This window comes from Sturnira hondurensis, unplaced genomic scaffold (genome assembly GCF_014824575.4).
Source record: "Sturnira hondurensis isolate 20B ecotype Veracruz unplaced genomic scaffold, ASM1482457v3 Scaffold0017082, whole genome shotgun sequence".
Classification (NCBI taxonomy): Eukaryota; Metazoa; Chordata; class Mammalia; order Chiroptera; family Phyllostomidae; genus Sturnira; species Sturnira hondurensis.
The window spans coordinates 1,892,332-1,917,722 of NW_028089713.1; the positions used below are offsets into that span (position 1 = coordinate 1,892,332).

The window sequence follows — 25,391 nt, forward strand, 5'->3', positions numbered from 1 at the left end:
ACTGGCTGAGCCGGGCCGAGGCCTGGCGCTGCCCGCAAAGGCTGCTTTATGTCGAGCCAGCTGTTGCCGTGTTTTCGGACAGCTGCTACCTTTGTGGGGAGGGCGGGGTCCTTGAGGAGGGCCACACTTCCCTCCCCCTTGGTTCAGGTGACCCAGGTCTCAAAGGTCCTCTCAGATTCCTCTGCAGCCCACCTGCCTTGTCCCACCCCACCGGGTGGGCCCCAGCAGCCACCAGCAGTGGGAACTGAGAGTAGGTACTCAGCAGAGGCCTGGACCCGGGGAGACACTTCCCAAAGTTTCATCTTTTCACCAGTTTGAGGCTCTCACCTGAGCCTGGCACAGTGAGTTTTGGGGGTTGCTGGGGGTCCTCACTGCCAGCCTCTGAGGCACTCCTGTCTCTGACAAGAGAGTGGGGTGGGCATTTGGGGGTCCAAGTTGAGTTTTGCTTGTGGGGTCCATTAATTTGATAGTGACCAAAATATTTTATAATGTCATTATTAATTTTTCCTGAATTATTAATAATAATGTCATTGTCTCCAATCTAATGTGTCAGGAGCTGTGCTAAGTGTTTCACCTAAATTATCCACCCAAGGGGTGTGAGTTGTCATGGTTATTTTCCTTCCACAGGTGATGTGCGGAGAGATCAGGAACTTGCTCCCAGTAAGCAGCAAATGAGCGGAGGCTGCTGGCCTGGCCCGGGCATCCGCAGTTGGATTGCGCTGCTGTGTCTCCCGCCGTCCGCCGCCTGCCCTGCTGAGGTGGGCGCAGCAGAGCGCGGGACGGCTCCCTCTGACGCAGCAGCTGCCAGACCCCGGGGTCCTCAATGCAGTTGAGTGTAAGGGCACCACTGCTCTCTGTGGCTAATCAGTGTCTCTGTGTCGTAGAGAGAGGGACACCCCATCCCCAGTGGAGTCTCCACAGACTCCCCGGTGGGGCAAAGAAAGGCCACACATTTGCCTATAAACATGAGGTGACTCCAGAGTGGGAACTCTCAGAAAGCATCTTGAGGGCCACCCAACCCTTCTGAGACCATCTGCTCCTGCCTCCAGCAGCCCCGCCAGATCGATGGCCCCTGGGGACAGTGGGGAGGAGCTGACACCTGCCAGGGCCCTGGGAGGGCTCCGACCCATGTGGACATCTTCCCTCGTCAGCCGTAGCCTCACACCTCCTTTCCTGGCCTCTCTAGCCACCAGCACCTCCGTCTCTGGGTTCAGACTCTTTCTTTTCTAGAGCTCCCACAGGCCAGAGATGTGTGCACCAGCTTCTCTGCCTAGAACAATGGGGGATTCAAGGGCCACAGGATGTAGTCTGTCTTCTAAGGGCCTGGAATCTTTCTGGAAGCAGCCTGATAGTGGTACCAGAATTGTCCGTCCGCAGCTTCATGGAAGAGTGACAAAGCAGGTCATGCAGAGCTCTGAACTCAGACCAGCTTAACACACTGCCCTGCTACTCAGGAGCTTTGTGGCCCTGGGCGGCCACTTATCTCTGAGAAGCTCCAGGTTCCGCATCCGGAGAACTGGGATTAAGACACAAACCTCACTGGGTTGAAGTGAGCGTTGAATTACACATGAAGTATCTATCCTGGTGCCAAGGGCGCAGTAAGTGCTCATTAAATGTCAGTTCTCCCCTCAGGGCCGTTTTGGTGTTCATCCTCCCCATCTGCAGTGCAGGGATGGGTGCCTTCTACCAGGCCCTTCTCTGCTGGGGTGGTTGAGGTGGCTTAGGGTTTGTGGTCCAGAGAACTGGACTCCTCAGCCCTGTCACTCCTAGCTAAATGACGTTGGGCGGGTCACTGAAGCACACAATTGAAGGGGAGATTTATTTCCTTGTCTGTAAAGTGGGAATAACCCTGCTCCTACTTAGCGTGGTCTAATCACCCAGCCAAGTGTCACGCACAGGACTGATTGCTCCTCCCTGCTCGGTGTCCAGAGGAAGTGGTCATCTCATCGTTGTCGCTGTTTTCCCAGCACCCGCTCCTGCTTAGCACAGAATGATAGAGATTCAGTGTGTTTGGTTGACTGGCGGTGAGTGGAGGGGAATGACTACTACAAGAGCTCAGATGGTGGGGAGGGAGGGAGCGGGGAGTGGGTGGCTGGGGTGGGGGCACATCTCCCATTAGGCCTGGACAGATAGAATAGAGGTGAGAATGCGGTCCTGACACGGGGTTCAGGAGACTGGGAAGAACAAGACTTTTGGGGGGCCAGGAGGAGCTGCGCTGAGCTGAGCGGGGGTGCTGGAAGGGGAATCACAGTCCTCGGTCTGTATTTGCCTTTCTAATTTCACTTGAGGGCCCGAAGGGGTCTGTGGCCTGAAGGGCCTAATTATTCTCTTAGCCATTTCTACCCAGGGCCCTTGGAGCTTCTTTTTCAGGTTTATAATAGGCAATGCTAATGTCATTATTAATATTTAATAGTAATGATGCTAATAATGCTTTGCATTTGTCTCTCCAAAGAGCTCAAAGAACCCTGTGTTCTTTTTTTATGGAATAATTTGGCCAGTGTGAGAGGTCGGAGAGTGGGGGTGGGGAGCGTCGCAGGGAAACCGGAGCCGGGAGGTCAGACGGTCCGGCTGAGGTCACACAGCAGTAGAGGCAGAGCTGGGGCGAGGGCTGGGTGCTGGGTTTCTCCGGCCGGAGCTCTGCCGTGGACTTCACCGGGCCGGGTCTGAGAAGGACACGCCTGAGGGGCAACAGCTGTGACCCTGGGTGTGGGCTAGGCTGCAGACCGGTGGCCTCTGAGTGTTTTGTATTTTATCTTATCTTGTTCTATTGGCACTGATTAATAGGACCATATAGGTTTCTGAGTGTTCTTTACCAAGCCAGCCTAGGTTGGCCAATGGGCAGTCGTGACACGTGGGAGCAGGAAGGGGCCAGTGGAGGTGGGACTCATTGGCCAGATTCTGCAGGGCGCCCTGAGACTCCAGCCGTGCCCTGTTCTCCCTGCACCTCCCTGAAAGAGGCATAACTTCTTGGGAGCAGCTTCAACCAACCCATGTCTGAGCACAGACCTCTCTCTAATTACTCAGCCTTGTACCGACTCTGCTATCTTTGTATTTCCCCACTACAGTTTGTCAGGGCCAAAAACAAACCCGAGATACGTAGTTACAAAAGAGCTAGCACAGGAGAACTTCCTGGCTGCTGGGTCATGTGCTCCGAGGGAAGCTGCATTTATATAAGAACAGTGAGCAGGGCCCCTGGAAGGAGCCCTTGGGGAGCCTAGTGGAAGGCAGCGAGCTTCAGAGTCAGCCGGTTCCGATTCCACCCACTCCGCTGACCTTAGGCTTCTCTGCACCTCAGTGTCCTCATCTGAGGAGGGGAGACTTTGCCTCAGAGGCCTGTGTGGACCAGCTGAGGTGATGAACGGCAGTGGAGGGAGCAGTGGGGATCTCAAGGTTCTGGCTCCCTTCAAAGGAGTGTCCAGGTGGGGTGGTGTCAACATCGGAGTCCAGCGTGGGCCAGTCCCAAGGCGTAACTCTGATGTGTCTCTACTGCCTAGTCTCCTTTGGTGCCTGCCCATTTCAGAGTTGGCTTCCTCGGTCTTCCCACTGATTCTGTAATTTACCTGATGGACTTCTGGTGAAATCCTGTTCTGCTTGTGGTAGCCAAAGTCTGCTTCTGCAGGCTGCAGCCGAGAACCTGGTTTAGCCCTGGTTGGTGTGGCTCCATTGGTTGGCCATTGTCCTACAAACCAAAAGGTCACGGGTTAGAGTCCCTGTCCGGGTACGTACCTGGTTTCAGGCTCTGTCCCTGGCTGGGATGCGTGCAAGAGGAAACCAATCGCTGTTTCTCCCTCACATCAGTGTTTTTCTTCCTCTCTCCTTTCCCCTCTCTCTACAACTGATAAAAAAAAAAAAGAAGATCTGGGTTTATTCAGGAGCTCCTAGCACTGTGCCAGGAACAAAGGAGTGCCAGCCAGAAACGGTCAGAAGACGTGGCGTCCACCCACCCCCCCAGCTACCCACCCACCAACAAGCGAATGTTGGTTGCCTCTTGTACCAAGCACTGGACCACGTGCTGGGGACACTGAGGAGAATGAGACATGGTCTATACTTCCGAGATCACCACATAATGATTCAGTGACATGTAAGTGATCAAAATACCATCAAGTTCTGTAACCCAAGTTTGCACAAACTATCTTGCCTTCGACTAGTGAGGCTCAGAAATAGGAAACAGTGAAAAACCCAAACCATTTTAACTGAGCCCTGAGCTCCCCAGGCAGAGCAGGTGTCTGGGGCACGGGCCGTGCAGGCAAAGGAGGGTGTGGCTCCAGGAAGAAGCGACAGCTGATGCAGAGGCAGCAACGCTGCAGGACTCGGTGAGTTTGGGGAAGGGCTCCGTCAGCGTGTCTGGAGCTGAGGGTGCAAGGGACCAGTGATGCTGCGGGAGGGAGTTAGGCCAGTGTGTGGAGAGCCTTGCAGGCCATGCAGGGGCTTTATCTGAGAGCAGTGGGGACTGATGCAGGGGTCTGAGCAAGGAAGAGGCAGGCTGAGATGTTCACTTTAGGGCGGCAGGGAGGGTGGAATGAACAGGGAGTGGCTAGCCCGGCAGGGTCTGAGGGGAGGTGTGGGGGCTCCGGAAGGGTTCTGGGGCCTGGAGCTTAGACCTGCACTGGCCAGCCAGCTGCCTTCACTTGGGTGCTCAAAGGACTCTCGCATTCCTGCGTGGAACCCAAACCCCCACGCCCATGGTCAGTGACACGTGTCAGCTTGGCTAGGCTACAGTACCCCGTTATTTAATCAAACGCTGAGCGAGGTGTTGCTGTGAAGTTATTTTGTAGATGTGGCTAATATCTCTAATCAGTTCATCTTAAGTAGAGATTTCCTGCCGTAATGTGTCTGGGTCTCAGCCAATCAGTTGAAGGGCCGTAAGAACACAACTGAGGTTTTCTTGAGGAAGAAGAAATTCTGCCTCAAACTGCAGCATCAGCACTCGCCTGAGTTTCTAGCCTGCTGGCTTGCCCTGTAGAAAACGAATTGCCAGCCCCCACAACCGTGTGAGTCAATTCCTTGAAATAAATCATGTATGAACACACATACGCACACACCCACTGCCCTGCCCACCTGCTACCCTGCCCTCAGGGGTGTCCCGGAGACCTGCACATTTTCTGTGGCTCCACCCCTGCCACCCACCGCCACCCAGAGCCCTGCGGCAGCTCAGTCCTGCGTCTCTGCCTCCCAAAAGCTTCTCCTGGGCACTGCCACCGCCTTTCTGGCCTCCCGTGTACAGTGTTACCTCTGACCCTCACCAGTTTCCACCCAGATTCTGAATGTTCACCAGGCTCCCGTGCTCCACTTGTTAAGCACCCCCCTGTTCTCCAAGCTCCCGTCAGAGTGAGTGACCTAACCTGCAAATCAGGTCGCTCACTCGCCTGCTCCAGTCTTCAGCCTCCCTCGTGTTCACGTTTCTGAGCCCCTTCCTGTGACGCAGGTCTCACTGCCGTCCCTCCTTAGCTCTGCCCTTTTCTCTTGCCCTTCGCCACTTTGCTCCAGCCGCATCCACCGGCCTGCCCTTCTGCAAAGGGCTGGAGCCTCTTGTTCCACAACGGCCTTCTCTCTTCCTCTGGCGTGCCTACCTGAATCCTCCTGGCTCTCAAACACTGGCCCAGCCCCGGCTGGGTTGCTGAGCTGGTCAGAGCGTCGGCCCCGCTGTGCTGAGACTGTGGGTCCGACCTTCAGCCAGGGCACATTTAAGAACAGACCAACGAATGCATAAACAAGTGGAACAGCAAATTGACGTCTCCTTCTCTCTCTCCCTCTCTCTTCTTTTCTTTCTCTCAAATACAAAAAAATAAAAGGATAATAGGCCCAGAGGTCTCCCAGAGAGTGAGACCTTCAGGAAGCCGAAGTGAGACCTTCCCTTCAGGAAGCCGAACTCGCCCTCACTCTCTCTTAGGCACAGAGGGTCCCTCTTCAGCGTTCTTGGCACTTTGCAGGCATCCCTCCTTCCTATCTGTATGGTGACAGGGTGTCCTTGCCCCGCATCGTGTGTACTCGTGCCCCGGCACAGTGTCTGGGGCTCCACACCCTATTCCTACAGGAATCCAGGAGCAGGTCATCTGTCTGTCTTGGGGCTTCAAATGTGGGTGGAGGAGACCATGCTGGCGCAGAGCTGGCTGTTCTTGCCCCCCTCCTGGGTGCCCTGGAGGCAGGGCCCGCACCAGCCCCTTGACTGCAAACTCCCACAAGCAGTGTGCCATTGCACGGGGCACTCAACTTGGTCAGGGGAGCAGAGCTGGCTTCCAACCCCCATTCACACACTCAGCCCATGTTGCTTGCAGGGCACAGTCACAGTGGCAGCCCGGCCTGAAGGCCTAGGGGAGGTGCCGCCCCCAGGGTCAGAGGACCGGCCGATGTGACAGTTTCCTCTCTGGCAGAGGCGCCAAGCAGGCCACTGCTCTTCCCAGGGGGAGGCTGGGGTCTAGGGCTGGCGTCGTGGCTGTGGCAGCCTGTGAGGCTACCCAGGCTGTGCTGCGAAGGCCCCTGCTTGGTCTAAGGCTCTCCTGCTGCTTTTGGGATTGTTAATACGTTTTTGAAGAAGGGGCCCAGCATTCTCCTTTTACACTGGACACTGCAAATTCTGTGGTCCATCTTGCTGAGGTCAGTGGGGTTGCCTCACTGAAAATAGTACCGAGTTATTGGGCCAAAGGGATCTGGGGTGACTGGTTCCCCCACCTCCATAGAGGAGCAGGACCCCATCCACAGCCTGAACCGCTGCCCTCGGCTTTGTTCAGGGCCCTGCTGTTCGAGCCTCTGAGATCCAGGACACCTGAGGCGTGGTGGATGTGCTAAGCATGTGTTGTACGTTTTTAAATGGTTGGAAAAAGATACAAAGGAAAATGTTTCATGACACATGAAAATAATATGAAATTCAAATGTCCGTGTTCATGAATAAAGATTTATTGGAACCCAGCCACGCCTGTGCACTTATGTATTGCCTGGCCGCTGCCGCGCAACCCCAGCCGGCAGGCAGCCACAGCAGAGACGGCGCGGCGTGCAAAGCTGGAAACGTGTGCCATCTGGCCCTGCACAGGCGATGCGGGCTCCCTCCAGCTAAGCCGTCCCTTTGTCACCTGGAGCCTAGGAATCAGAAGTGTGTCGGTTGGGGCGTCAATTGCTAACACTCAGTGTCAGGTTCCTTTTTCGGCCGTAATTCAATGACTCTCACCAGGAGACCTTCAGCTATGTTTGGAGACATTTTTTGATCCTCAAAATACTTGTGTGACTGGCCTCTAGTGGGTAGAGGTCAGGGATGCTACTAAATGTCCTGTAATGCGTAGGGCGGCCCCACACCTAGGAATCAGCCAGCCCCAAACATCAGCAGTGCCCTGAAGGAGGACCCCTGCAGAAGCTCAGGGTGGGCGGGGCAAGGCAGATCCCTGGGGCTTTGGGGCCAAGGAACCAGCCACAACTTCCACTGCCTTGGAAGTGAGCAGCCCAAAGACTGTGCATAGAGTGGGGCAGTGGGGAGGACCGAGCACGAGGCTTCGTCTCTCGTCTCCCCCCTGAGGCCCCTACCTGCAGGCACCTATGCCGGCCTCGGTTGGAAGAATAGCCCCTTACTCTGCAGTCGCCTGAGGAACAGGACAGGTTCCTCTCTGCTTAGGCCGGTGGGCTTAGTCCCAGAAGGGAGGGTGATTATCAAGGTTGCCAGTCATGGCCTTGGATGGTGGCGGTGTCAGGGGACAGCAACGCAGAGAGGCACCTGAGGTGCTCCCAGGGGACCAGGTGAGCGGGTGCCCAAACTGATGGAAGGAGCGTGAGGCAGGGGGAGCCTCAGGGAAGGGGCTGGCACGGCTCCCGCCCGACCTTCTGGAGTGTGAGAGGAACAGATGCTGTGACTGTCAGATGAAATGCTCCTGGCACTTTGGGAAATTGCAGAATTAACAAAAGGACAGTTGCTTTCAGAGAACACAAGCAGGGGTGCCGAGCGCACAGCTGGGCTGGGCTCTGGGGACTCCCTTTCCTTTAAGGGCAAGGAGCAGGGGTCCTCCCGCCTGGGCCCCAGGCTGACTGCGGATTTGGGGTGGGGTGAGGGGAGGGCAGAGGCAGAGCTGTCAGGCCTAGGGGTAGAAAGAGGTCAGGTTAGAGTCAGGGCCAGGGCCAGGCCAGGGTGTGCAGAGCTTGGAGTTTGGTAGGTGGCTGGGCTGTCTGGAGGTCACCTCATCCACCCATCTGCCCCTGGGTCCAGCCCCAGCAGATGGCATCTTGCCAGCTGAGGGTCCAAACAGAGGGGCCCTCAGCAGGAATGAGAATTCACCAGCTGTTATTTGCAAGGCCCCGAAGCAGCAGCCAGCTCTCTCTGGAAGATTCATGGACAAAGAGGCACATGTCTGAGGATCCGCAGGGAGATGCACCTTCTCCTGATGGAGGGTGGGCAGTGGGAAAGGCCAGAGCTGCTCTCTCCTCATCCCAGCAGCTCACCAGCCCACCGGCCTGCGCTGGGACTAAGGAAAGTTCTGGGCAGAGCCAGCTAGAGGCAGGAGGAGTGGACTCCATGCCTCTAAAACCTATTAAAAGAATGAGAAAAGAGGACAATAAGCAACTTCCCGAGGGGGACTGGTTTTAGTTGCAATGTAGAGCTAATTTAGACCCAAAGAAACTGGCTCTAATACTGCGGTGTGGGGTGCCAGGTAAATAGCAGAGAAGCAGCAGAGTCTCTCCCAGGTGCCAGGGACCTGCCTGCCTGCTCTGGGGACTGAGGCCGACTGTAGTTCTCCCAGCCAGATGGTCCTGGGGCGCAGCTTTGTCCTCACTTGGCAGACCCTCTGCTTCCTTGCTCCCGGATTTGCAGTAGCCAAAGTAGGGATGAAAGAGGGGGAAGGGGAGTTAGGGGCACTCTGGAGACCCCTGGGTATTTGCCAGAGAGTCCCCCAAGGATAAGTTCACCCCATTTGTTCCGGAAGGGCACTGGCCATCCACTGAGGGTTAGCCCCTGATTGGAAGGGCTAGCAGGGCCAGAGGTGCAGCAGACAGATGCAAGGGGTCACGCCCCTCATTTGCTGAAGTGCCATCCCTCTCCCTGTCAAAAGTCTCTCCAGGGGCCAGCCGGCCAACAGATGCGTCGCAGAGGAGGGGGTCTTGAGATGGGCTTCCTCCCCTTGGCCAGCCATCCCTGGCTTCTTCCCCTTTCCAGTTTCCCCGGAGCCCTCCTAGATTGTTAGCAGGCACCCCAGGGGACAGACTTCAGATGGAGGGAAGCGGGTGTGTGTTTTGTTTTGTGGGGGGAAGTCTCTGAACCAAGAACCTATTTGGCTAATGAAGTCGTAATTACTCCCGGGCTCACTAATAGGATGAAAGCCGGGGCCTCCTTTAAAAGCCACTGATGGACCCAGGAGAGTGTGCCTGACAGGTCTGGGGAGGGGCTGGGGGACCGGAAATGGAGAGGGCTGGATGTCAGGGTGGAGCAGAAAGAGGAAAGGGGGCTGAGTGGCTCCACCCTGGTCTGGGGTCTGCTGCGCATAGAGCTAAAGTTAGAGCTGCACGTTCTTCAGTTTAGCATCTTCAGCCTCAGGATGAGATTCCTGAGAACTACCCCATTGCCTCTTTCTGTCCCTAACATCCCCAGACACAGCACAGCCCCCAGCTCGCTGCTGTGGTGGGAGGCCCCAGATTGTCTAGGGCAGCTGGAAATCCAGAACTCTTTCTATCTGGCTCAGAATGAGTACATTTGTAAGTTTGCATATTTTTTTAAGAGCAATACAACAAAATCCTTGTTTATCTGAAATTTCAATTTAGCTGGGCAGCTTGTCTTCCTTCATCAACCTACTTGGGAAGTGCTGTTCATCGGGACCCTTTCACTTTCTCTCCAGGTGGCATCTTGGCCAAGGGGGAGCCCCGTTGCATCACAGTGAGGCTGGGGAGCAGCTTGTCCCCACGTTTATTCTCTGCTGGCTCCCGGTGGCCTCTGGTTGAGGTGAGGTTTATCTTGTAGCCTGTGGGTGTGGCTCTCAGTCTTTTTTGATCCACTGGTGAACTTCTGTGGCTGCCAGAACTTGGGAGCCATTGTCTTGGCCTGGGCTGTGCAGAGGCAGTGCTGAGAATCCCACTGATGCTCTCTGATGCTGCGTTCTCCCTACGGGTGCTGCTTGGGGGCCCAGGAGCGTCTTCCCTCCTGTCCCAGCCAGGGGACCACATGGGTACATCACTCTGCCTGCAGCCCGGGCTGCATCCCTGCAGCCCGGGGAGAGGGAGGCACTGAGCTAGACAATCAGATTTTTCTGATGAGATCAGTGGTGATTCTTACAAATAGAGCTTTTTGACAACAACTCGCTTGCTCTGAGCTCCATCCCTGGGGCAGCGACTCAAAAGGCGCCGGGGACGTACAGGGAGGAACTGAATTGTCTGGCTTCAGGACAAGAGCTAGAGGGGCAGCTTTCTCCCGGGCAGAAGCGCTGGCAGAGGCCAGTGTGCCTTTGCTGAGTCTCGCCCATGAAGCCAGCAGGCAAGCAATGTATTTGAGTCTCCATCCACCTCAAGTCTGCATTGCTTTTTTCCTAGAAAAACTCTCAGCCCTTTCAAATGCAGCCTGGTCGGCCACACTTTGAAATGTGGCCATTATTTGAAACTCCTTCTCAAGGAACATTTGTTGACATAGGAGGGAGGGAGGTACACTCACTGGGGGTGGGGCAGTTTCAGATTCAGCATTTGATGTGGGGAAACTATAGAATGAGGGAATGGGCTATGCCTGAGGTGGGCACATAATTGTGAAGGCCACTCTGAGGACCCTGCTGGCCACACTGGCCTGATGGCCTCATGCACATCCAATCTAGTCTGTGTCCCCTGCCTGAAGTCAGCCTCTGGACCCGACTGTCCCTGCCACACCAGCACACAGCCCTGTGGAAAACTTGGGAGAGAGGCTGATGTGGTTCAGGACAAAGGACTTGGGGTTTGTTTTGTGCTCTCTTGGAGGTCCTTGCCAGGTCTTGGGAAGGAAAAGGCGTTCTGACCTCAGCTCCTGTGAACCTCGGAGCTGGTTGCGTGGGTGAGGTTGCGTGGAGCTCTGTCCATCTCCCCTTCCCTCGGGACAGGTGCTGGCCGTGGGAGGCTCTCATCGCACGCCTGTGGCCTGGAAGACAGCTTTCTCCTGTGCTTCAGTGTGAGACTCGGTCTCCTGAGTCTCTGGGAAAAAGACCCCAGTGAGGTTCCTACACCTAATTAATTATTCCACCTGGACCAGGACTTCGAGAGCTCGTGGAGGGGACGTTGACTAAGTCCTGTCCTGTGGCCCTTCTCCCTTGGGACGAAGCTAAGCCTTGTGGATGTCCAGCCTTACTCCCCTCTGCCACATGTGCAGAGGGTTGTGCTGGGTGTCGACGGCCAGGCTGAAGCTAGACGGGCAGGAGGAAGGGGAAAGCTGAACAGTCCTTTCTGGTAAATGAGCGTGGGTTCCTGGGCTTGAAAGAGACACAAGAGCACTTCTGGGCTTCGGGGACGTTAACTAATGGGGCTGTAGAAGAAACCTCCAGCTCTCAATACTCATCACGGACCCTTCCATCCGGCCACTTGGAACGTGGTAAACTCGCTTCCAGGAGGACCAATGCTGCCCCCCACCCCCTGCAGTCAGTACCAAGCCACTGGCTGGGCAGTGAAGGCAGCAACACAGACGGCTTGAGTACCAACGGGCCCCCCTTGCTCTGTGGGGACCACTGATAAGTCAGTGGACTATCCCACTGTGTGAGGTACAGGGCTGGGTGCCATGAGGCACAGGAGGGTGCGGTGCTGGTCCTGCCCCCCAGAGGGCTGTCGACTGGCCAGGCGTGGAAGGGACAACTTGGGAGTTCGTGCCGAAGGCCAAAGGGCGGGGGGAGCGGCAAGAGCAAAAGGAACTCAGGGAGAGACGGCCTTGTGTGCCGAGGTAGCTACGAAAGGTGGGATTTGAGCCTGCCGGGAAGGGTGGGGAGGACTTTTGAAGGGAGAAGTGGAGACCAGGGGGAACATTCTAGGATGCAGAAAAGAGAGGAAGTATGAGATTCATTCATCGAAATTTAACAAATTATTACCTAGTGCTTACTATGCATCAGATACTCTTCTCAGAACTTTTCACATTTCGGTGGATTCTATCCTTACAACAACCTTGGAGGAAGCTACAAGTACAAGCCTGTTTCATAGATGAAGAAACAGGGGCAAGGAGAGGCTAAGTAAGTTGTCCGAGGTCACACAGCAGTGCCGACCTCCCTGCAGGGTCCTGGCTCTTCCTTGGCGCTCAAGGCCGCCTTGGAGAAGGAGGAGCGCCTACGGCTTCGCTGCCCCTCACCAAGTGACCACGACCTGCAAGGCAGCACGACCCTCCCCTGGGCTCTCCTGGGTGGAGTCAGGAGCCCCAACGTCCTGCTACAGCAGAGTGGAGTCCTAGGGGAGAATTGTGCCCGAATGTGTGGAAGAGCTGGCAGGGGCTGCTCTGGCACGATGCCTTCGAAGCACAGACTGGGGCTCGTCCGTCCTTCAGAGAGATGCCTGCTCACACCCGGATGCAGTGGTGAAAGAGGCGGTTTGAATCGGACAGACCCGGCAGCTGGCTCTGGCTTTGTCAATTGCCTCGGGCAAATTATCCAGCCCGAGGAGCCCCGGTTTCCCTTTGTGGAGTAGGATGTAAAGCTCCCTGCGTCAGACGGCTGGTGTGAGGGTTAGCAGAGATAGTTAGCACAAAGTGCACGTTGCCCTGCCTCGCACAGTCAGCAGCATCAACATTATTAGTTCCCCTTCTCCTCGAAGGAGAATTAAATGCATTGTGGCCAAAATACCATCTGGTGCCCTCTTGCCTCTTTGACATAAATGTATATTGCCTCTTCAGTGTTGCTCCCTGCCAATTCCACGGTCTGTGAAAGTCAAAGTCTCTCCCACACTTTTTGCTCATCCCCGGAGGCTTGCTCTCTGACCCCTACATTCTCTGGTGGTCTCCACTTCACCCTGAATTAATTTGGATGTAGACCTCACCGACTTTGCTGGTTTGTATAAAACATCCATCACACGAGGCAAATGTATTAACTGGGTCGACTGACTGACAATTTGGGGGCCATGGGGAAGGGTCACATTGCACAGTGCCCATCGTTCTCACTGTGTCCCTGAAATCTAGTGGTCCTCCAACTTAAGCCTGGAGGGTTGTTAAAACATAGATCACACAGTTTCTTATAGACACACACACACACACACACATACATATATATAAAATCTTTATTTATTCATTTTTTATTTTTAAAGAGAGGGGAAGGGAGGGAGAAAGAGAGGGAGAGAAACACTGATGTGTGGGAGAAACATCCACAGGCTGCCTCTCGCACGGGTCACAACTGGGACCCTCCGCGGCCCAGGCCTGTGTCCTGGCTGGGAACTGAACTGGGGACAACACTCAGACAACGGAGCCACTCTGGCCAGGGCTAGATCCCAGAGTTTCTGATATGGTAGACTGATGGGGGCCCTAAAATTTGCATTTCAGAAGTTCCCAGGTGACTCTGCGCTGTAGGTCCAGGGACCGTAGGTCTAGGGACCATAGGTCTAGGGACCGTGGGTCTGGGGACCGTGGGTCTAGGGACCGCACTTGGAGAGTCACTGCCCTGATCTTACTTCCGTTGGTCCCTGCTTCTCCTCTGTGCCACCAGCCCCATTGCCCGGAGTTCCAGAGTCCCCGCCCTCGGCTGTACAGGACTCTGCTGCTGCTATGGGAAACTCCCTCCCAGATCGGTGCCTGGGCCCTCTGCTTCAGCCTTGTTAGGGGCAGCTGTGGTGTTAAATACATACTGATGTTAACAGAAGAAACCTCCAAACCTGTAAGAATTTTCAAGAGTTTATTTGAGCCAAACTGACAACTGCCAGGAAGCAAAACCTCAATGGACTAAGAACACATTCTGGAAAAACAGCAGCTTTGCACTTTATCTCATACAGATCAAGAGAGAAGACATAGGGAGTTGCACGAAATCCATTGGTTATAGATCAGGGGGGCGTCCCCTGGGATTGGATGAAAAGTAAAATGATAGATACATACTTCTTTTACATGGGGTGGAGGGAGGGGTAGTTAGCAGTCAACAGCTTACACAGGAACAACAGCAGCGTGAGGGGGCTCGCAGTCTCTCTCGAGGCGCGCCTGTGCTTTGAGGGGTCTGAAGAGGAGACCTGAAATTCCGAACATATGTTTCTGGATGCACAAAGACAACAGACAGGCTCAGTTAAGGCAATGACTGACCCCATCAGGGAAGATTCTAGCCTAGGACCTGACTGTCCACCGTGACCTGCCTCCAGTGAGAAAGCTTTTAACTTCAGACCGTTCTGTGTGCTTAGTTTGGGTCTTTGAGTGTGCAAGGCCATCACGCAGACCTCCCGTGAGCTTGTCAGGTTTAGTACGTGGCCCCTTATGTATGTATGTACGTATGTATGTACGTACATATGTATTTATTTATCATCCTCACCCAAGGACATTTTTTCCATTGCTTTTTTAGGGAGTGAGGAAGGGAGAGAGAGAAACATCAGTTGGTTGCCACTCATATGTGTCTGGACTGGGAATTATACATGTCCAGACTGGGGGGTCGAACCTGCAACCTAGATACGTCCTGACCGGAAATCAAAACTTCAAACTTTCGGTTGTGGGACGATGCTCCTACCAGCTGAGCCACGCCAGCAGGGGTGGCATGTGGCCTCTCTTTGCCCACACTTACTAATTTTGTGGGCTTCAGGGTGAAATTCTCCCCTGCCCTCCGGCGCAGCTCATCCTCTGTGAGGCTGAAGGGTCTGGATTCCTGTTCCCACGGAGTGTGGGGAAGGTGAGCTCCTACTGAGCCCAAGCCAGAGCTGAGAGTGTTCTTGAACTCTACCAGACTGTTTCCTGGTCCACACAAAGCCACACTGCTCTGCTGTGGGGTCTGGGGTTGATCAGCAGCAAGTTCTAGGGCGGAGGTGGGGGTGGGGTGGGGTTGAGGCTGGGGGCTGGGCAGTTGGGCCGCAGCTGGGGCTCCAAATTGCTCTGAGGCCCACTGCCTGGCCCGTGCTCCAGCAGGAGCTGACATCAAACAAATGGGCTCTGATGCATTAAGTGGGGAGGAGGACGCTGGCATGGGCCCTCCCCTGCCTTCCTCCACCTAATGCGGGCGGGCCGTGAGCAGTAGAGGCCGCCTCAGTGAGAGGGGCTGTAATGAATTCCCAGATTCCATCCCTTTGGGGGCAACTGGGCAAGGGAGGGTACAGCCTTCACTCTTAATAAAGATTGGAGATGACGGCCCCCTCCCACCCGGTTGGTTAATCCAGCTCTGAGCTGGAGATTAGCATTTCTAATGGGCAGGGAGGCGCAGCTTCAGGAAACAGGGATGAGTGATGACAGACATCCTGGGGGTCCCTGCAGGTCCCTGGGGGTCCCTGGGGCTCTGAAGAGAGGCAGTGCTTTGTTTGGCCTCCATTGCATTGAGGTCGGCTTTCTTCAAATAAGAGGCTCGCTTGTCTCGTCACTTCTGTCCCCGAGTCGTGGCTCCTGCTCTAAAACTGGGCCAGCGAACCACCCCTGAAATGTCACATCCAAGTCCAATATCCACATATCCAACACCCAAAGAGGGTGACACAAAAGTCTTGAATCCACCCAGCTACTGCTTTCAAAGAACACTCGTCTCACTCACTCACTCACATTCATTCATTTTGTCCTTGCTTTGTGCCAGGTACTGGTCTGTGGGCAGAGATGAAAAAAAGGCATCTTATGCTCAGGTGTCCATGCAATAGTGAAAGAAAGAAAGTAATTGTGTGCCTGCACCCTGTGAGAGACATGAAATAGGTGTTGCGGGCACAGCAAGGGGATCCAAACCAGACCTAGCAAGTGTTTCTGTGTGTACTTGTGCTCGTCATACCAGGTATCAAGGAAGGCTTCCTGAGACAGTGTCACCTGAGCTAACTGCTAAGATGTGACCCGGCACAGGGGCCACAGCCGGCCCTTGAGGAGCCCAAGAGAGATGATCCGTAAGGAGAATCTGGAACGAGAAATAGGAAGGAGCCTGGAATCATGGTCACGAAGCCTGGTTGTGAGCGTCAGCACCAGTGGCTGCGGATTGTCCAGACGAGCAGGGGTACAGAAGGTCAAGAAGACGCTGTTCCAAGCAGACCCACCTTTGAGTCATGGTCCATTGTTGAACCTGCATTCATTCCTCTGAGCTCGTGTCCCTGGCACTGTGACACTGTGACACTGTGCTGGCTTTTTTGACTGTCTCCGCAGCAGTCAGAGCTTCCTGAGGAGTGGAACTTTATCCTGTACATTTTATGTCATTAATTGGTAGAGTCGGTTATTAATAGGCGCTTTTCAGTTGAACTAAGTTGCCAAAGCTGAGAACTATAAAAAAGCACTGCCTATCGGCAGGAGCTGGAAATAGCTTGGAATGGCTGGAATGTGGGGTATATGTGGGAAATGGTGAAAACCGGGGCTGCAGGAGTGAGGGTCAGGTCGTGAAGGGTCTACGATGCCAAACCAAGGAGTTCAGAGTTTACCCGATTGCGGCAAACCACAGGCTTCGAGTAGAGGGGTGACCCGCGGGTTTGCATCACAGGAGCTGCTGTCGGCTGCAGTTACAAGGGCGGTAGGCCACACCGGAGGCAAGGAGACTGATTCAGGACAAGGGCCTGGAGTCATGGCGGGACAGTGCAAACGGACACTTCAGAGACCGTGAGCTTGACAGTGAAGAGAAAGGGTCTGTCTGTCTCACATTTGAAGGTGAGAATAGGAAGAGTGAGAGATATGTGTAATGTACCCAAAGAGTTACCGAACAATTCAGACCTGGGAATAAAGTCTTTTGAAAGAAATATTTTATTTATTTATTTCTAGAGAGAGGGGAAGGAGAAAGAGAGGGAGGGAAACATCAGTGTGTGGTTGCCTCTCGCACACCCGCCGCACTGGGGACACAGTCCACAACCCAGGCATGGGCCCTGGCTGGGAGTTGAACAGGTGAACCTTTGGTTCACAGACTCGCACTCAATCCATTGAGCCACACCAGCCAGGGCTAGAGTCTCATTTTAATGAAGCAATAAACCCCTCAGTGCTCTGTTCTGAGGATTTTTGAAGGGAGAGTAACCACAGGTAGGTCGGATGGTTACTTGGTGGTTCTTTGCCTAAGAGAGTTGGGTTTGCGTTCTCAGGGAAACCCTTTTGCCCTTCAGCCCCAGTACTGCCTACGGACCATCAGTTACCAGAGCCTCCCCGAGGACAGGGAGCCACATTGCCGGGCTCACTCACTGTCCTTCCTGCTTGGGTGGCACTCTGGGGCCACTGCTCAGTGAGAATTAGCACACTGTAGGCCCCCCCAACCTCCAAGTCACAGGTGTAGGGAAGGAAAGGTCAGTAGTCCCTCTCAACCAACAGCCCTCGCTATTCCTTTCCCATTTCTATTTGCTTGTTGCTTGACCGTCCTTTGAGTCTATTGGGAGGGGCTTTGGCCTGTCGTGAGTTTTGATTATGCAGCCAGATGAGATGTCTTCTGTGCCAGCACAGGGCAGGCCCTTGCCAGCACACACAGTCGCAGTGACTTGGGCGTCTCTATGGCTGTGCCCATCCCAGTGACTTTATGACAGAGCCCCAGAGGCACATGTTGTCCAGCGCCCGGGAGGAGCCCTTGGATTTGTTCCTATTCACCCCCTGACACCCCTCTCCCACCCACCAAGGAAACAAACATGCCCAGAGTCCGTTTTGAAAGACTTTTATTATACGTTTAGTGTTCTCTATACAAAAGAAATCAGGTTTTTTTTACAGTGATTCAAAAAAATTCTGAATAATTTGGCCTTTTCTTTGCTCATGCAGTCAGTTCATAAGTCCATGTATTAGATGGTCCTCCACGGCCCAGACGTCTTCCCTGCTGAAGGTCGCGTGTGACGCCCTCAGAAACGCGCCTGTCACTGACAACGTTGGTTAATGCAAAACAACTCACAAAAAGGAAAGAACACGATGTGAGAGGGGTTAAAACAATGTCTGCCACAGTGAGTAAGTATTTAACCAATGGGGAAAAGATGAGGCGTGTGGGCGTGCACATAGGTGAGAAGGGACGGAGACACTGGGAAAACATTTTCCCGCCGACAGGAACAAACTGGGATGGCCCAGCATGGGTTGGGGTGGGACCAGGACAGAAGGCGGCACGTCACAGGCGACTGACGCGCAGCCCAGAAGGGGTGTGAAGTTGGCAAAGAGCTGGGAGGTGGGCAGAGGGGCAACACTGACTGAGGACGTGGCACTGGATGAGAAAAAGAGCAGCGGGGCAGGGTCATCTGATCTGCATCGTTTTAGGAAAAGAAACAGAGCAGTGCACAAAATTCCGGATTGCTTGTCCCAGATTTTTGTGTTATTGCTTCACTGAAGTCCCTACATGTGCTGAACCGCAGCCCAGCAAACCCCAGCGTGGCAGGGCTTCATGGGCCCTGCTGCCCCTCGGTGCCAAGCGGCCAAGGGTGGAGTGGACCGAGAGCCCCTTACACCCTCACTTCCGGGGGGCACAGCATGCTGGGGGGCGGATGTGTTACAAGTCTAGGCTTCACAGTGACAAACGCCAGCTACCTCGTCACCCTTCTCCTGGCCTGGGTCTGCCCTTAACACCACAGGCTACCACACTGACTGACCCTGGACTCAGAAAAATCCTTTGTGTCTTTCACTTTGGGAGGATATGGGGACGTGGAGAAAGGGGTGAAGGGGTACAGAGGGCGAACCGGAAGGCCAGAGTTGAGTAACACCTCTGTTTCCAAGGAGGCAGCCAGAGGAGATGCAAGAACACTAGAAAAGGAGTGATGGGGCCGAGCTCAGCCCTAAGCTCACCTTCATTTACTAACTGTGTGACCTTGGCAAGTCCCTTCACCTGTCCGGATTTTAGTGCCCGTCTGCACGATGAGTCACTTCAGTCAGATCAGCTCTGGATTCCTTCACGTGCTGAAATCTGAACCCGATCCTATGCTAGATGCCTTTTCATGTTTCATGTGCGTCCTCACCATTATGGGATATCCACTTAATACTAACGCACCGGTAGAGGAGCACTGGTTTGGGTGCGGCTTCCCGGGGTGGCTGTCCACCTTCCCCTCCGACCCTTCTCTGTGCCTGTCTCGGGAGGGCCTGTTCCCTCAGGGGAGGGAGAAGGGTGCTGCTCTGGCCTGGGCAGGCCGGGGGCCACCCAGGAGCCACACTCTGCCCAGAACACTGAATCTCCTGACATGTCAAACTCTGTTTTGTTTGACTCTGACTTAAAAAATAAATCAGACACTTCCTATATGCTACTCCTAGGTCGCCCTTCGAAGCTCAACCAGGATCCACGGGGGATTTCTTTCTAGGGGCCCTGACTGTGTGTTTGGCGGATGCTCCGGGAGTCGTGATCAAATGTCATGAGGGAGGAGCATGCTCTGTGCCTGCATCGCAGGCACTTGCCACCCTCCCACCGGGAAGGGGCTCCCTGGCACCAGCCCCTGGGGACCGAAGGCCCAAGGAGCCTCCCCTGTTCAGTGTTGGCCAATGAGCCCTGTAGAGGCAAAGGCAGAAGCATGTCAAACCTTCACTCCTTCAGTCACGGGGCTGTTTGTGCTGCTCTGGGACTTGGCTCCGATTTTGCAAAGGGTCCCAGGAGACTTAAAGAGACACTGCTTGTGCTATTCCTGGGGAAGGTTCACTCTCCTTTGCATCAGACTTATTCTCTCTTCCTGTTGCCCTCTGGAGTTGCCCAAACCGGCCCAGCCCCCGCAGCATTTCCTCTGCCCTGAATCGGGTGCTGTGCCCCACGCAGCCCTTCACTCCTCATATCAAGCGGGCCAAGGTGTGGACTCGGCCCCTCCAAGGCAACGCCATACTCGGCACCATTCCTTCTGTGCAGCCGTCCGGCAATGCGGCCTTGGTCTGCTGTGCGTGTGCCCACGTGCGGTGAGCCCTTGCGAGGGTGCTGGGTGCGGGTGGGGAGAGGCAGTCCCTCAGCTGAGAAAACCAGATATTCTTGGATCTGTTTCTATCCCCTTGCTGAGGCCAAGCATGTTCAGGAAAACGATGAAGCTCTCCAGTCCCAGGCGGCAGACGGCTCCTGCAGGCGAGCGATGCTGGCACTGCCCGCCACTCAGGCAGGCGGGCCCTTCTCCAGATCCGGTTTGCTAGGAAAGGGGTGGACCAGGTCCTTCCAACACCTCAGGGCAAAGACAATGGACAGAGGAAGGAGCCTGTTTGGTTTTCCCTTTAGCTTAGACTCAACCCTCTCCTCAAAAGCAAGGTAGGAAAGAACAGGTCCCATTCTTCACAAACCAAGCAAGGTGAGAGGTGGCTGTCCCCTGGCCCTGCAGTAGCAGGCTCCCCAGGCACTAGCCTCTTGGCTCCTCAGGTGGGGCCATATCCCTCTGTGGAGAGACATTCAAGGAGGGACTGAACAGGGGAGACCGAGGCACCAAAATACAGACAGTCTAAGCCCCTTGCCCTGGGGGCAGAGCAGAGGCTCAGGAGGCAGGGCTGCTCCCCCGCTGCCCCCGGCACCCCAGAGTTTTGATGCTCTGTCTTGCTCAGCCTTATAGACCGATTCTCCCTCTGAACATTGTCCCTTCGAGCCTGGGGCCACTGGAAGCTCACATGCTTAGGGTGCTCCCAACCAATGCCACTGTGTCCCAAGACTCAGGTCCAGGACCGGCAGCCCCGAGAGGACAGGGACAACACCTGACTCTTCACCATGGCACCCATGGCTCCGAACCGGGCTCACACTAGATGTTCGGGGGTAGATGCCGGGCAGTCACCAGACAGACGAGGGCGAAGGAGGCCACAGCTCTTGTCCCTGGGTGTGCACAGCAATGGAACTTCTAGTCACTGTGAGATGACCTGTACTTCTCCCCCAACCACCCGCAGCCAGACAGGCTGAAGCGCCAATGGTACCACCCTTTTCAGCACCGGTGGGTATTTTGGGGGGTTGCTTGAGAGCCCCAGCTGGAGGGGAGTGTGGAACAATACTGCTCTCCTGCTGAGCCGGTGGGCCCTGGCACAGTGCCGTGAAAGGTGGACTTCCTTCTCCCCAGAAGGGCTGCCTCCCTAACCCTAACCCTGCAACCCACACACCTCTCTAAGTACCTGCCCCCTTTGCTTGGGAACAGCTTGTTTCTTCAGGCCCAGGTGTGCTCCTACCTGCCAGGAGGGTTGTGTGGGCAGGCTCCTGATGGGGCCGACAGCGCTATCTTCACACACCATGAGGGATGGCGTAGAGCTGGGCAGGATGGGAACGGGGAGCAAAGACAGATCCCCTCCCCCTAAATCCAGTGGTGGCAGAGGCCCTTCCCTGGTTTTCAGTGTGCAGCCAGACCTTCTAGAGGAAGGGGAGGGGACGGTGACTTCTCACAGTCCTTCTTGCCCTAAGGGACTGTTTTCAGTGCAATGAAGTTCACTAGTGTGCAAGGTGCGGCACGGACTCAGGGCCCGAGAAACTGCCTGCCTTATTTTCTGAAAAGGCCGGTCTTTCATTCGGCTCGCAGGCATACTTCCCCGACAGTCCCTTGACGAACCCTGGGCCTAGGCTGCAGGAATGCCCAGCTGTGTCCAGGTAGAGGTCAGAGCAAAGCCAGAGAATAGGACCTCTGAGCTCAGTCCCCAGCCTCTTGCCATTTACCTGGTGCCTGTCACCACGAGAGATCTGCTCCTTGGGCTTCTAGGTAGCGAACCTGACCATGGCTAAGGCCAAAGGCCAGTTACTCGCTCTCAGGTTCATAGAATGTAATTGGCTGAGCTTTGGGCTATGGTTTCATGCCTGCAGGCAGAGTATGTATATCTATGGGCTAGACCTTCGCTGACTGCTTACTAGGTGAAAAGAGCACTGCTAACACCTTTGTGGCTTCAACACGTGGCAAACGATGCTTTCAAGAAGTCTCTGAAGGACATAGCTCTGTTCCCGCCCAGGTCCCCTGGCAAGCAGCTGGAGACCCTACTCAGAGGCTGTCTGTGGCAGGTGGCCCATTACTGGGCTCAGCTTCCCTCTCCTGAAACTGACGCTAGCGGCAGCTACAGGACTACGCTTGGGCTCAAGATCCCTCTCCTCTGAGACTAGGTACCTTTGGTTTTGAAAGTGGATTAGGTGGGGTGGATGAAGGCCGCGCCTTTGGTCGCTGAGAACGGCAGGTCTGCGAGTGTCTCCACCTGGGGCAACAATTGCAGGGCTTGTATCAAGTGGTTGCTTCTGGTTCTGCTGTGACGCTTGCATAGGCCGCCTCATGTCCCTTGAGACAGACGTTGCTGGAGGCTTCAAGGCTTGCGGGGAGGGCCTGGGAACTGCAGGGACAGAGCAGAGTTGCATAAGGCATATGCAGAGCGCTGAGCCGTCCAGGCCAGGCTTCCCAGCCCTGTTAGGGCAGCGGCCCTGCCAGGTTGGATAGGAAAGGACGCCGGCTCCATCTCAGCCTCAGGGCAGCAGGGCCCCGTCTGCACAGGTCCAAACCTGATGGAGCCGATCAAAGAGATGGCGCCTGCTGGAGGTAAAAGGGGCGCAGTGCTTCACACTCCCAGACACACCAGCAAGGCTCTTGCATCACAGGGCTCCACCTTCTTGAGGCAGGGGCGCCGACCCCTGACCAAGCGGGTGGCACCCTCTACTCTGGATGCAGTTGGTGTGGCCCTCCCTCCTACACCCTGAGTTTCACTGATGGGGAGGAAGGAGTCCAAACCCAGTCTTTTTCTCCTGTCTTCAGGCGAGCGTAGCTCCCCAGGAACCAGACGCCTGATTTTCTGCTGCTTGAGGTACCAGCCACTGGAGTTGGAGCCCCTTCCACCTGTGCTCGTGCCTGTGCCCGGAGCGCCTTCGCCAGAGTCGGTGCAGCTCTCACCTTGGACACTGGAGGATGGGGCAGGGTAAGAGCGAGGAGCAGGAGGGAAGCCCACCTCCCAGCTGAGCCAGCGCGAGGCGAGGTGCCCTGTCCCCCGCTCCCTGCCAAAAATACTGTCATTTTCTCAGAAAGGAGCCAAGCCCAGCTCAGCAAGTGACAAGGCTGAGGTGGATGGGTTGCCGGCACAGGGAGGCGTATGGCGAGAAAGGCATCCTGCGGAAATACGCTGGCCCAGCGTGGTTTGAATACTGCAGCTTTTCTCTGTGTTCTTTTATGGACCAAACTTTTTTGCCTATCTTTGCAGTTTTCAGGGAGCGGATAATCCACCTATTTTTTTTCCAGGGATATTTCAAAAGGAAAATAAAATGGAGACATTAAGTCTGGAGGAGAAGATGCATAGAGCAAAAAAAAAAAAAAAAAAGACAATGAGAAGTACCAGAATCAACAGAAATTGGTCAGTGTGTGTCAAGGTCAAGGGCAGGCAGTGTGGGAGAAGGGCTCAGGGTGCCTGTGAGGCTGAGCAAGGGGCTTGGGCTCCCTCCAGCTGAGCTTGGTCATGGGTCTAGCTCTCCCACACAGGTGGCACCCGGGCATGTGGGGTCATTGGAAGGGGGCTTGTGGTTGGCTGGGTGGTCAGTGGTCCTCACAGCTTGGCAGACTCCCACGTTGTGCCCTTGTCCCTGAAGGTGGTGGCTCTGTCCCCCCATCTCTTCTCTTCCCACTTGCAAAGTAGTGAAGGTGCCTGGGGGGCTCCGTTAGGCCAGAGAATAGATGGCGTTGACGGGTGACGTGGCCTCCGAGCTCTCGTTGCCTTCGGTCTCCTCCTTGTCCTTTTTGACTGTGTACTGGCCGATGAAGGAGCCGTCCTCATTGAACTGGCCCTCGCCACCCTCGCCATAGTCCACCAGGCTGTCGTCACTCTCCTGCTGCTTGATGGTGCCGTCCAGGGATGTCTGACTCCCCTGCAGGGGCTTGTTGTCCTCATCGCTGGCCAGAGAGAGACAGAGAATCAGGGCTGGCCTGGCCCAGCGCTGCCCAAACCCAGGCGGGTGGGGCAGGGCACCGGCCTCTTGCCAAGCACACACACACTACACGCACTACACCCCTCAGAGAGGACAGGACCTCAGGGACCGCCCAGTCCAGCCAGTTCTACAGGAGGGAAGCTATGGCCTAGAGGACAAGCAGCGCTGCTAAGGGAGGTGGCAAGTTGGTGCAGAGCTGGGACAGGAGCCCACACTGGGGACTCCTGGTCTGCAGTCCTCTTCATGTGGCTGGGCCACTCTCTGGGGTGGAACAGACAGGGGACTGCCCCCCTGAATCAGGGAGAGCCAACTACTGTGAGACCAGGCAGGTTGGGGAGTCAGGATGGAGGTCTAGCCACCAGTGGCATTGCATAGTTCTGTGGCCTTGGAAAGTCCTCTCATGGGGTCTCGGTCTCTCCATCCAGAGTGGTTGGACTAGTGATCTGTGACTTGGTCTGCAAAGGCTCCGCCCTCGCCAAAAAGCCAGGGTCTAGGCCTTAGAGAAACCAGCCTCTGCTTGCCCCTCCCCTTCTCCGTCTGATGCCGTTTCTCTCAGCTCTCTCTCTCTGGTTTACGCACAAACAGATGCTGTTGCTCTGTGCCTGGCAAGTGAAGGAGGGTATGATGTGCAGGTGATAGGTGAGACCAGAGGGTCTGGTCAGCTCCCTTTGAGGCCTCCAGGTCCTGTCCCTTACCTCCTCCTGGGCCAGGGTGTCCGGAGGCTGGTAGTTAGGCAGCTATCCACTGCGCCTGCCATGCCCCCAGCAAATGAGATGCCCGAGTGGGCCGGGTGTGTGCTCAGGCACCTCATCCCATCTCCTGGCTGGAGAATGCCCTGCCCTTTCAGCTCAGAGGGTGGCCTGGGTGCTGCTGGCTGTACTTCGGGGGGAACAAGCTCCTGGGCAGGAGGCAGTGGGACCAGCATGAGAATCTGGGTCCCAGTAGGCAGGACACAGCGGTGCCAGGTGGTCTGCGAGGACACACTCTGCCCTAGGCTACCCTCAATACTGGGTATGTGGAAAACATTATACTGGGCAGTGAGGTGCTGGCTTCTAACAGCAGTGCTGGGCAAAGACAGGAGAGGGCTGAGGGCAAGAGCTGGAGGAGCGGGTGTTAGCAGATGGAAAGCCATTAGCCCACTCCCCATGCCACAAGTGAGCACAGCCCCGCCAGTGCAGCCTGACCGCATTCTCCGACGGCTGCGCTGAGGGAGATGCGGGCTGTGGGTCCGTGGGGTTTGTGCAGGAAGTGGAACTCACCTTTTGAGAACTAACAGATTTTTTAAAAATGTAAAGGTCTAATTGGCTTTACTGAGTGATTCATGAATGGGGCTGCATCCCTTCTAGCAACTAGAAGGGTGCCCCCAAGAATTGGCAGATTCTAATTACCGGCTCCTTACCCCACCTGTGAGGCTTTTTCACCTGCAGTCCCTCCCCGGGCCCTCCAGCCCACCTGCAGAAACAGGAGGATTGTGTCTTTGTGATTGGAGGGAATTCCAGGAACCTAAGCTCAATGCAAACGCTGGCCAGGAAAGCGATGGTGCCATCCAGGTGGGAGGCAGGTGAAAAGAGGACAGACCTTTCCGACGGGAAGCTCGAGAGAAACCGAAGTGACTGGGGA

At 55.3% G+C, this 25,391-nt stretch overlaps 1 protein-coding gene across 3 annotated transcripts in view; it reads right to left on the reverse strand.

Moving 5' to 3' along the window:
* Positions 1–17,629: 17,629 nt before the first annotated feature.
* Positions 17,630–25,391, reverse strand: part of NFASC (neurofascin) — a 198,591-nt gene continuing 190,829 nt past the window's right edge. For all 3 annotated transcript variants that reach the window (XM_037067079.1, XM_037067077.1, XM_037067076.1), the window contains one exon: positions 17,630–23,736. In XM_037067079.1, coding sequence (XP_036922974.1) covers positions 23,505–23,736 — 232 coding nt within the window. In that variant the 3' untranslated portion in view covers positions 17,630–23,504. The remainder of the gene's footprint in view (positions 23,737–25,391) is intronic.